We start from the raw sequence: 11,819 nt of genomic DNA on the forward strand, positions 1-11,819 counted from the left end.
GCTGGAGAGATAGCAAATCGGGTAGGGTTCTTGCCTTGTACACAGCTAACCCAGGTTCGATTCCCAGCATCCCATATGGTCCCCTGAGCACCACTAGGAGTAATTACTGAGTGCAGAGCCAGGAGTAACCCCTGTGCATCACCGAATGTGACCCAAAAAGGAAAAAAAAAACATACATGAAAGTCATGTACTATCCCTGGCTGTCATGCTAAGCATTTTAAACTCTCTTTCTCTCTCTCCCTCCCTGCCCCTTCCCCCTTCTCCGCACCTCCCAGCCCCACTCTCACCTCTCCTGGCATGGTCTTGCAGGTCATTACTAATATTGCTAAAGGGCATGTGCTGCCAGGGATCACACCCAGGCCTCCTGTGTGAGAAACGTGATTTCTAGTCCACTGAGCTACCTCTTGGGCCCACATTTTCTGGTTTCAATTTCCTCACTGGTAACAGGAAAGTTGTAAACATCCTTATCTTAATTATACAGATAAAGGCAAGAAAGGATGAAAATAGTGTTTTTCAAGATCTCATAGCTAATAATGGATGGCAAGTGCTAACAAAGTGAAGTAACTGCAAACATTTTTTGTTTGCGTTTTTGAATCATACCCAGTGATCCTCAGTCTTACTCCTGGCTCTGCACTCAGGAATTACTCCTGGTGGAGCTCAGGGAACCACAAGGGATGTCAGGGATAGTAAACAGTAAAAAGAATAATATTTGTCTATCAAAGTTATACATACATTACAATCGAAATGTATGCAAGCATTATGTTGAAAAAAAGGCATATGGAGATAGTACAGTGGGTATGGCACTTATCTTGCATGCAGATGACCCAATTTGATCTCTCGCATCCCATATGGTCCCCTGAGCCCACAAGGAGTTATCCCTGAGCATAGAACCAGGAGTAAGTCCTGAGCATAGCCAGATGTGGCCCCAAATCAAAAACAAAAACAAAAAGTCATCTGGAGAAAACAACAGGTACTTCTGTGACAGTCACAGACTTTTAATTAACTATTGATTGTGATATTTGATTCTTATCTATGTCCTTCTATATCTCACTTGAGTTTTGGATTTAATTCAGTGTCATGTTTAAAGATTGGCTTGAGGGGATCAAAGAAATAGTACAGCTTGCCTTGAACATGGCAGACCTGGGTTCAATCCCTGGCACCCCATATGATCCCCCAATCCCTGCCAAAGTGATTAGGCCCTGGGCATGCTAGGTGTGACCCAAAACAAACAAACAACAACCAAAAAAAAACCCAAATGTAAAAGAAAATAAAGATGACTTGTGAAAATTTGACTTTTTCCCATTTGTGGATTTTTTAGTCGTGTTTCCAGTATTTTGGCATATCTGAATCTATACATTTCAGTCCACCACTACCAAGTCATATATTCTAACCTGTGTGATACTCTTATGAACCTTGGCCTTGAAACTTAGGCAGCTAGATAAAGAAACAGACATGAAAACCTCTCAGTACCTATACTGCAAACCATAATGCCCAAAAGGACGGAGAGTGAGAGAATGAGAAAGGGAGGGAGGGGGAAGGAGGGGAGGGAGAAAGAGAGAGAGAGAGGAAGAGAGAGAAGTGCCTGACATAGAGGCAGGCTGGAGGGTGGAGGGGTGACGGGAGGGATACTAAGGACATTGGTAGTAGGAAATGTACACTGGTGGAGGGATGGGTAATAGAATGTTGTATGATTGAAACCCAATCATGAACAGCTTTATAACTGTGTATCTCACAGTGATTCAATTAAAAAAAACAGGCAGCTCATGAGAAAATTTTCATGACAACTGCTGATGTGGCTAAAGAAGGACACAAAAATGCATGTACACAGTAATCTCAATTTTTGAAAAATATGTGCTCAAATGCTAATAGTGGGTGCTAATAAGTAATATCTTATGGTTATTCTTAAATTACTTCTCCTGTTCCAGGGTTTCCCTAGGTCTGTAGGCTACTGAAAAGTGATATTTTAAGTGCTATTCTGTAACAAGTTGCATACAAACAGATTTCTGCACTGTTTTGAAAATGGGTAGCAGAAGGGGAAGTGGGATAAAAGCAGCACTAATAGCCTTCTTTTCTTTGCTGAGCTACCAAGACTTCCTGCCCTGGTTTTCTGAAATAGCCTAACTTTTTTTTCCCCCTGCTGCTTTCTGTCCCAGTGTTTAGCTATGTTTACAAACCCTGCGGTCTAATGTTGTATAGGAGATTTGGCAGTACACACTAGGAACAGCAAGGCTGCTAGTTAAGGAACCAAAAGATGATTCGAAACTAGAAAACAGGGCCCAGCATCAGCACACTCGCCTGGCATGTGTGAAGGCCTGAGTTCATCCCGGGCGCCACCAAAAAAAAAAAAAAACACCCTAAAGACAGAATCATATTAGAGATGTTGAAACATGCTAGGACTAGCACTGCTTTAGAACGGCCAATTATTCACCTGTCTATCATTGTCTAGCTACAAATGTTTGATAGATCAAACAACATTTTAATCTTGTGGATGAGCCACAGGAATTCATGACGATACGCCCTATGTTTTAGAAGAACAGTGCTTCCCGCAGGCCGTAGACAGGGTTCAGCAGTAAAGAGTTGCCTTACATATGTGAGACCCTGGATTCAGTTCCTGGCATGGCCGGGGGGGGGGGGGGGGGAGGAAATTTTTTTTAAAAAAACTGACAAATCAATACTAGTTCTTACAGGGGCCAGAAGGACAGCATAGCCGTAGGGCATTTGCCTTCCATGCAGCTGACCTGGGTTTGGTCACTGGTACCTCATATGGTCCCCCAAGAACCATCAGGAGCGGTCTCTGAGCACAGCGCTAGGAGTAAGCCCTGAGCACCGCCGGGTGTGATCCAAAAACAAAATACTGATCTTATTAGCATCGGGACAGATATGAAAAAATAGATCAGCAATTCCCACACCAGTCCAGGAGCCAACACCAGTCCAGGATCAGATCTGCTGCTGTTGGGGCCTGAGCAATAGCACAGCAGGTAGGGCATTTGCCTTGCACACGGCCAACCCGGGTTCGATTCCCAGCATCCCATATGATCCCCTGAGCACCGCCAGGGCTAATTCCTGAGTGCAGAGCCAGGAGTGACCCCTGTGCATCACCGGTATCCCAAAAAGCAAAAGAAACAAAAATAAAAACAGAGCTGCTGCTGAGGGCCCTCCCTCGGACAACCCAAACGTGTGAGTACCCTTGGGAGCACTCCGGGGGTGGTTTCAGCTAGGTTAAGGAAAGAAGGCAAATTTCCTGAAGGCACAAAATGATTTTTTTTTTCCTGAAAAAGGAGCAGTAGGTCAAGAAAGTTTGGGATGCTGTAGCTTAGATCAACTACAGCGAGACCTACACCTAGCAACTTGTGCTTCGGAGGTGGTGTACAACTGACCGGTGTACAACTAGCTAGCAGGGAAATACGCTAAGGCAGTGTGCTTCAACTGTGTTTGTGTCTTTGGATGCTGAGAATCAAACCCTAGAAACCAGCATCATGTACATCACAGACCCTGAGCCATAGCCCTGGTCCTGTGTGTCTGAGTTTTTAAGGTGCACGCGCATTACACTGGTGATCATGTCGAAGGACAGACTGGGATTCAGCAGTTCTGTTGTATTCCCCCACAAGCTCCTGATGACACCTCGGCTATGTTCATGGATTATACCAGTACTAGCAGAGATCATTGGACATCACTGGAAAGAGCTGGGTCAGGTCCTCACCAAACAGTATCTCACTTAGGTTACAGAAACTGGCCATTTACACCGAAAGGGCAGAGACATGCTGTGGGCGAGGTCCTAGACACAGTGACTCATGCTAACTAGAAGGAGGAGAGAGAGAGAGAGAGAGAGAGAGAGAGAGAGAGAGAGAGAGAGAGAGAGAGAGAGAGAGAGAGAGAGAGAGAGAGAGAGAGAGAGAGAGAGAGAGAGAAAGAGAGAGAGAGAGAAAGCGAGGGGGAGAGAGAGAGAGGCACACAAAGGCCACACATTCATTGGGTTTTTTCACAGGGACCATACCTAGTGGTGCTCAGGTGACATGGGGCCACTCCTGGCAATGCCTAGCCTGCTGGTGCAGGGCTGCTCATGCTGTTCTTGGGGCCCACCAGGGCTATGCCCTGCGGTGGTGGGCAGTGAAGGGTGTTAGCTGGGGGCAGAACTCAGGGCCTCTCACATGCTAGGTTTATGTTCTACCACTTCAACTTCCTGACCCCCAACACAGCCATCAGACTAATGGTTTTTCTCACTGCAGGAAGTTCTTGTTCCTCAAACCAATTCACCTTTGATGGTGTACATAGTTGGAGTTTCTGAAAAAGGAGTGGCTTTTGGAGCAGGGCGCTAGACCGCCCAAGTCCTCAAGGTTGGTTTGGCTGGTGTCTGGGCTGTACCAGTAGGTTTACTCCTGGCGGTGCTCAGGGATCACTCCTGGAGGTGCACAGGGGACTGGGGATGTGGGATGTGGTGCGCGGGATCAAATTGAAGCCTGCCACATGCTGAACTAGTTCTCCAGCCCCCCAAAGCCATCAAGGTAATACCACTTCGGGACATGTCTGACTGGCCGGCCAACATCATGATGGGATGCCTTAATCAGCTACCTCTATTTGACAGGCAAGCCAACCTTACAGGAAGAAAGAAGCAATCAAGAACAACATGGGCGTGAACCCTAATTTTTTAATACAGAGCTCCTAGGTTCCTCCAGTCTGTTTTATTTTTAGGGGGTAATCAGCCACCAACAGGAAAGAACAAGTCTACATGAGGACACAGTGTTTCAAGGACACAGAAGTACCTCTCACCTGCAGCAGGCAGGCAGTAAATGTTGAGTGAGTGAATTACCAAATAAGGAGACTGAGAGTTCATTTCTTTGGTATTTACATCTTAGTACCGAGGACTCCAGAGAGCTATAGAAAACTATAATTCTTAAGAACTTCAGCACCAGTTAGTTCATGCTGGCTGTAACTATTATCTGATTTTCTAAAGACAATAAGCAGCTCTCTAGCCTTTGACTTATTTAAGCAGTAAGAGTTATAGAATACCCCTGCATTTCCTACACAGAACTTCCTTTTCTCTGAAGACAGAGGGGGAGGGCCTAAACTTAACCACAAGGAGAAACTGCTACATGCTAGAAGTTGTTTTGAACAAAATGGTTTGAAAGATTTTTTTTCTTCTTCCTTCTATATTTTCATATATAATTTATTGACATGAGACAAATTTCACAAGAGATATTTATCAGGAAGAGATAAAAGCAGAGATAAGAAACTTGCCAAGGGCCTGAGTGACAGTACAGTAGGTAGGGCACCTGCCTTGTACACGGCTGAACCGGGTTTTATCACTGTCACCCCATATGGTCCTGAGCCCTGCCAAGAGTAATCCTTGCACACAGAGCCAGGAAAAAGCCGAGTACCTCTGGGTGTATTGGAAAAAAAAAAAAGCATGCCAAAGGGAGCTTGAGAAATAGTACAACATATGAATATCCCAACATATTTGTAGCTTCAGGGATTGGGGGCAGGGGGTCTAGAGCGCAACTGTCACTGGGGATGAGATATCGTTTTGTGGTATTAAAAATGTTCTGGAACTACAAAGTAGTGATGGCTTAGTACGTTTACAACACTGCCAGTGAAACGTGCACATTAAAATCGTCAAAATGGGCCAGTGAGAAAATATGGAAGTTAATGCACTTGCCCGCACACAGCTGACTGGGTTCAATCATGGGTCCCATATATGGTCCCCTAAGCCCTGCCAGGGTGGTCCCTAATCTCAGCAGGATGGGGTTGGAGCAATAGCACAGAGGGTAGGGCGTTTGCCTTGCACGCAGCCGACCCGGGTTCGATTCCCAGCATCCCATATGGTCCCCTGAGCACCGCCAGGAGTAATTTCTGAGTGCAGAGCCAGGAGTAACCCCTGTGCATCGCCAGGTGTGACCCAAAAAGCAAAAAATAACAACAACAACAACAAAAAAAAAAGCAAGCAGGAAATTTGTGCCACAGGAGGGCTAAGGGATAATGCATAGGGCTTTAGTACATGCTTTGTCAACTCTGTGGAGCTCCCCAAATCAAACTTTGGGGACCCCTGGTTTGATCCCCCAAACTGCACAGGGGGGCCGCCCAAAGCACCACAGGGAGGGTCCCCCAAGCACAGAGCCAGAAGTAGTCCTCCTTCCAGCATCACTTGGTGATCCATACTCAAACCCCTCGTCCCCCCAAAAAAGAGCATCGAGAATTGTGAAAAGGTTAAAGAACCATACCATACCCAACAATTCCTAAGTATATACTGCCACTGGAAACATGCCCGCAAGTAGCATGTACATGTACATGAACAACGGTGAACGCAAACGTTCATAGCAATGTTACTCATAATAACCAAAAAGCAAAAATGACCCAAATACGTTGCAACGGACAAATTTATAAAGAAATCCTGACATGTCAGACAGCAGATATTCACTGATAAAGAAGGAAGAAAGCATACAGATCCACGCCACCACACGGAAAAACCTTGAAAAATTAAGGTAAGCCCAAGAAGTCAGTCACAGCCACAAAATGTATGATTCATTTCATACAAAATGTCTAGAGTGAGCAAACCAAAATAGAAAGCAGCTTAAAAGTAGCCAAGGGTTGGAAAAGTGACAGTTAAAAGAAACATGAGGGGGCCAGGGGGTGTGTGCTTGTTATAAAAATGTTTTGAAATTAGACAGTGGTGAGGATTGCACAACATTGTCACTATACTAAAAACTGCTCAAGTGCACACTTGATTTTATTTTTTGCCTTTTCGGGCCACACCCGGTGGTGCTCAGGAATTACTCCTGGCTGTGCTCAGGGGACCATATGGGATGTCGGAGATAGAACCCGGATAAGCCGTGCGCAAAACCTACCTGTCATACTATATTACTGCTCCGGCACCAAAATTGCACACCTTAAAGCATAAATTTTAAATTATGCAAATATCTGAATAAGAAAAAAATTATAGGCCAATAAGGAAATAAAATCAGAGTGAAGAAATTTAAAAATAAAAATCTGAGTGAAAAATACATGAAGGATGGGAGGGGGGCAGCCCTTCCTCTCTGCTCCTCTCATCTTTCACCCCATGAAAAAAAATCTTTGACTAAAAAGCCATGTATTTTTCATGCAGTTACTCTGAAAATGACTGCAAGCCTAAAAATATCCTAACCACCAAACAAAAGCAGCTGCTTATTTTGATAACATTTTTGTAACACAAACCTTCCTTCCAAGACAAGTTTGTTTTTTTTTTAAACCAAGTTGACAGAGAACTCATTTTACAAACCCACATGTGTACCAGCCACTTGAACTAGCTTTGAGAAAAGATGCCCCTGGAACTGGCATTGGCATCAAGGACATTCTGGTTCACAAGAGAGTACTCTCTGTCTACTTAGAAAGTCATGTCATCAGAAATCTAACTGTGATGGATGGTCTTGCGGTGTTTTCCACCTCAGGCCAGAGACAAAAGGTCTCCAAAGTAGAACCACACAGAAAACCCTACTAAACAAAATGAAATGATAGGAAAGTGGGTCCTGTATTTAAATTGTTGGATACAAAGCTTTAAATATTCAATCATTCCGGATGACATCATACTGAATTTCTTAACGCAGTCAAATCACTCAAATCACTCAAGAAACTAACTATGGGCTAGGGGGATAGTACAGTGGGGGGCAAAGAGATAGTACAAACGTAGGGTTCTTGCCTTATACATGGCCAATCCGGGTTTGATCCCTGGCACCTTAACCACTCAGGAGTGATCCCTGAGTACAGAGCCAGGAAGTCCGGAATATGCCCTGAGCACTGCCAAGTATCACTCAAAAACCAAAAAGAAATTAAATTAAATCCTAGTCCTTGATGCTACTAAGGTCATCAGTTCAGTGTCCACTCTATTGTTTTTCATTTTATTTGGGGGAGGGGGCGTTGCCCCAGTGGTGCTGGGGGAATCCAGGGCTACCCCTGGTGAGGATCTAGAGTGCCAGGACCCACCAGGCAGGGCTTGCCTGCCAGTGCTTGCAGCAGTCTCTTCACAACACGCTACTACTTTCTAATTCCTGATGCAGTAAAACAGCACTCACAAGATATCCTAACTGGCTAAAATGTTAAGTCATATCACAGGAAACTTTTTTTTTGTAATATTTTAAACTCTTAAAACAATGTCCTAGATTTAAAAACCTCTGTTTAAAATAGAACAATGAAGATTTTTTTCAAAGAGAACCCAATAGGAATGAGTTGAAAGGTGTTGAAATGTGTTAACCTGGGGTCAGAGAGATAGTACAGGAGTTAAGGCGTTTGCCTTGCACTTGGCTGGGTTCAATCACGGTACTACATACCAACCCCCAGCACGGAGCCAAAACTAAGCTCTGAGTCCTGCTGGGTGTGATCCCAAAACAAAAACACACTGGAAAACACACTGGAAAAGTATTGATTAAATCAGAGTACCAAAATTTAGATTTCCAGGCCTGGAGGGAAACCAAAAGCCAAAAAGCAAAAAAACAAAATCTAGACTGTACTCCTCATTTTGCACTTAACTATAAATGATTTCTGGCTTACATCAGGTCTCCAAGGAATTTTTTTTTTTAAAAGAATTTTAAACGATGTCAAGCCTAAAGCATGATGAGTATCCTTAATAATGAAAATAGCCAAGGGCAGCCAGAGGAGACTACGCACAGGGTGTGAAGGCGCAAACCTTGCGTGCTGCCTATGGAGTTTCATCACAGCCCCTCCAATAACATATGGATCCCAAAGCGGCGGCACCGGGGGTGATTCCAGAGAACTGAGCCAGCCGATAGGTAGCAAGGCTTCCCTGACACACACCCCCAAAATAAAACACACACACACACACACACACACACACACACACACACACGAGGCTGCCACAGCACTATGGTACCAGCTGTCTATTTTCAGATCCCAGGCAGCATGGGGAATTACAAGGGCCATTTGTAAGAGCACAGTGGAGAAATCCCACTCCCGCAAATGCCCGCTCAGCTGGAATCCCAGTCCCTCGCAGTTCACCGTGGCCCTACGCCGCACTAGGAGTGGCTGATATCTGTTCTGGTCCAGACTCCGGGATGGCCTTCCAGTATCTCCAACAACAGGTCCCCAGGAGGCCAGATAACTGCTCTGCGCCTGCGAAGTATATTTAGCTTCTCCTTTCAGCACTCGCCCTCTTTCCACGTTCTTCCGTTTCCTTACACCTTGGCGCCCCATCCCTCCGTTTACCTTCTTTGTCCTTCCAACCTCGCCTTCCTTCATCATCTTAAAATTCGAGAATGGGGCTTCCCACCAAGCGGCTTCCCCCTTCTACCTAATTCTGCAGCGCGTGGCTTGGATCCCATTCATTTAGTTGGCCCCGGCCCCTCCCGCTCGGCAGTTGTCCCCCTCCAAAACCCGCCTGGCGGCCTCCGCCTCCCGCTCTCCCCCCAATCACTGCCCGCACATTCGGCTCCGGCTCTAAAGCGCATCTGCATCCCCAGGAGGCTCCAAGAACCTCCACGTCCCCCCAACTCGCGGTCCGCTCTTTCCCGGACGTCCTCGTCTGGGCTCTGGTTCTTTCGCTCTCGTCCAAGTCCTCGGACCTAAGTCCTCGCCGCCCCCCTTCCCCGCCCACCTCCCCCAAACACTCTAGGGAATGCGCGCACAGCCCCCGAGACCCCCCCAAACTCGTCTCTGGCCCCAGAAAGCGCCCCCCAGACCCCAGCTCCCCCCATCCCAGACCCCACCAGGACTCCGCGCACTTTCAGGGTGTCCCCCCTTACTCCCTCCGGGAGTTTCCGACACCCGCAGCCCTCCGAGCCCTCCCGGTCCTCGCCCACCCGCCGGACCCCCCCACCCCCGGCCCTCCCCGGGGACCCAGGGCGCCCGCGGGCGCGGCCCTCCGACCTGCCTCCGCGCCTCCCGCAGCCCCAGCAGGCGCTGGCCCAGCTCCCGCCGGTAACTCTGCGCCGCCTCCACGTTCTCGCGGGCCTCCCGCAGCAGCAGTTCGGGCTCCAGATCCATGACCCCCCTCGCCCGGCCGCGCGGCCCGCCAGTGCGGACGCGGTTCCCGACTGTCCCGGGCGCCGCCGCCGAGCGGCCCAGCGCAGGCGGAAGCGCCGCCCCGCCCCGCCCCGCCGCGGCCTTGATGGACAGCCGCACCCCGGCGCCGCGCGCAGCCGGCCAGAGGGGCTTGGCGCTGCCCGCGGTGTTAGGGTCCAGTGCGCCCGCTCTCCCGCGGAGCCCCTGCGGTGCCTAGTGTTCGCTGGGTTCCGCGGGCCATGCTCGGAGGCAAGGAAAGATGAATAGCTACCATCTGGAAGTGCTTCCGCATCTTTATCTCATTCTAGCCTATTGCCTTTCCTCCTTTCTCCTTTTCCCGGAGCTGGAAACTTGGACTGCGAGGCGCATCGGCGGTCTCAAGCCCTTGGGATTTTAATCCCGAGAATTCTTCATTCGCCTTAGGCCTAGTAAACAGATGTCCTAGCAAAGGCAGGACGGTGAGCCAGGCACCACCTCCGAGTCCTGCCACCCGGTCCCGCCACCCAGATGCTACAGTCTAATAACAATGAACACCAAGACCAAGGACTAAAGTAATAATCAGCCCGCCCAGTGGTAGGTACAACCATCCTGGGAGAAGTTCAGCTTAGCAAGCTTTTTCTGGAAGGTGCCGGTAGTAAAACTTGGAACTTGACAGACAAGGTCTCTGTTGCAACATAATAAATGGGCGTGACCATGTGCAAATTAAATTTACAGGCACAGATTTGAATTATACATAATTTTCACGAAATACTCCTTGTATCTTTTCCCAGGTACTTAAAGATCAGATCCATTCTTTCTTCAATCTCTGCCCCCAAAAATGTAAGCAGTGGGCCGGTTTAGACCCTGACCATCCTATGCTGACCCCTGGCCAAGGATACTAGAGCTGGAGGTTGCCTCAGCCAGGAAACATCCAGAATATGATTTGCTCAAGGTTACACAATGAATCTGTACTAAGGGTAGGCCCTAGTTTTCCTGGGCCTCACTAAGGAACACTGTTTTCGGTCACATGTTTTACACTAAGTAAATGACCCTTAGAGAAATTGTAAAAGGGGAAGTCCTGGGCACCACAGGAAATTAACTTTATCCTGAAGAAATGGTAGCTGAGCAGGTACTAGATCCTTAATAAGTAAACTCCTTTTTAAACAAAAAAAAAGGAGGGGACGACCAGAGCAACAGTATAGTAGGTAGGGTGCTTGTCTGCACATGGCCAAACTGGGTTCCATCCCTGGCATTCCATATGCCTCCTCAACCCCGCTCCCATTGTACCACCAGGAGTGTCCCGAAGTGCAGAGTCAGGAGTAACCCCTGAGCATCTGGTGGGACCCCAAAAACAAAACAAAAAAATGGAGTGGAGAAAGACACCTCAGACAGGAAAAAGCTAAGTAGGGGAGGGTATGAGGACTTGAAGGAATAGGAATGTAAATGGTTTGTTTACCATAGGAGTAAACCGCTTTGACTGATGAGGTAGGAATGAATAATATAGTGGGAGATGAAACTAAGAGTAAGAAAGGGCTAGGCCAGAGGTAGTACATGGGTAGAGCACTTGCTTTGCGCCTGACTGACTAGGGTTCAAACCTGGGCACCACATATCTCCTAAGCTTCAACCAGGAGCCAGGAGTAAGACCAGTATAGCACAAAAACCAAGTAAGTACATAAAATTTGTAGTTTTGTAAGTATCTCTGAATTACAGTTTCTACTACAGTTTCGGCTTCTATAAATCCACCATAACGTGAATGTCTTCTTTACAAGGTTGTACAAAGACTGAATCAGATGCCCATGCAGGGAGCTCATGTTATGCATGCAAGAGGCCCAAGTTTGATCCTTGACTCCACAGGGTC

At 47.3% G+C, this 11,819-nt stretch overlaps 1 protein-coding gene across 1 annotated transcript in view; it reads right to left on the reverse strand.

Annotated features, from left to right (window-relative positions):
• Window positions 1-10,055, reverse strand: part of CRLF3 (cytokine receptor like factor 3) — a 41,439-nt gene extending 31,384 nt beyond the window's left edge. The window contains exon 1 of the mRNA XM_055131369.1: window positions 9,847-10,055. Within this exon, the coding sequence (XP_054987344.1) occupies window positions 9,847-9,963 (117 nt within the window). The 5' untranslated portion in view covers window positions 9,964-10,055. The remainder of the gene's footprint in view (window positions 1-9,846) is intronic.
• Window positions 10,056-11,819: the final 1,764 nt, after the last annotated feature.

The sequence above is a fragment of the Sorex araneus genome, chromosome 3, assembly GCF_027595985.1.
Source record: "Sorex araneus isolate mSorAra2 chromosome 3, mSorAra2.pri, whole genome shotgun sequence".
Taxonomy (NCBI): domain Eukaryota; kingdom Metazoa; phylum Chordata; class Mammalia; order Eulipotyphla; family Soricidae; genus Sorex; species Sorex araneus.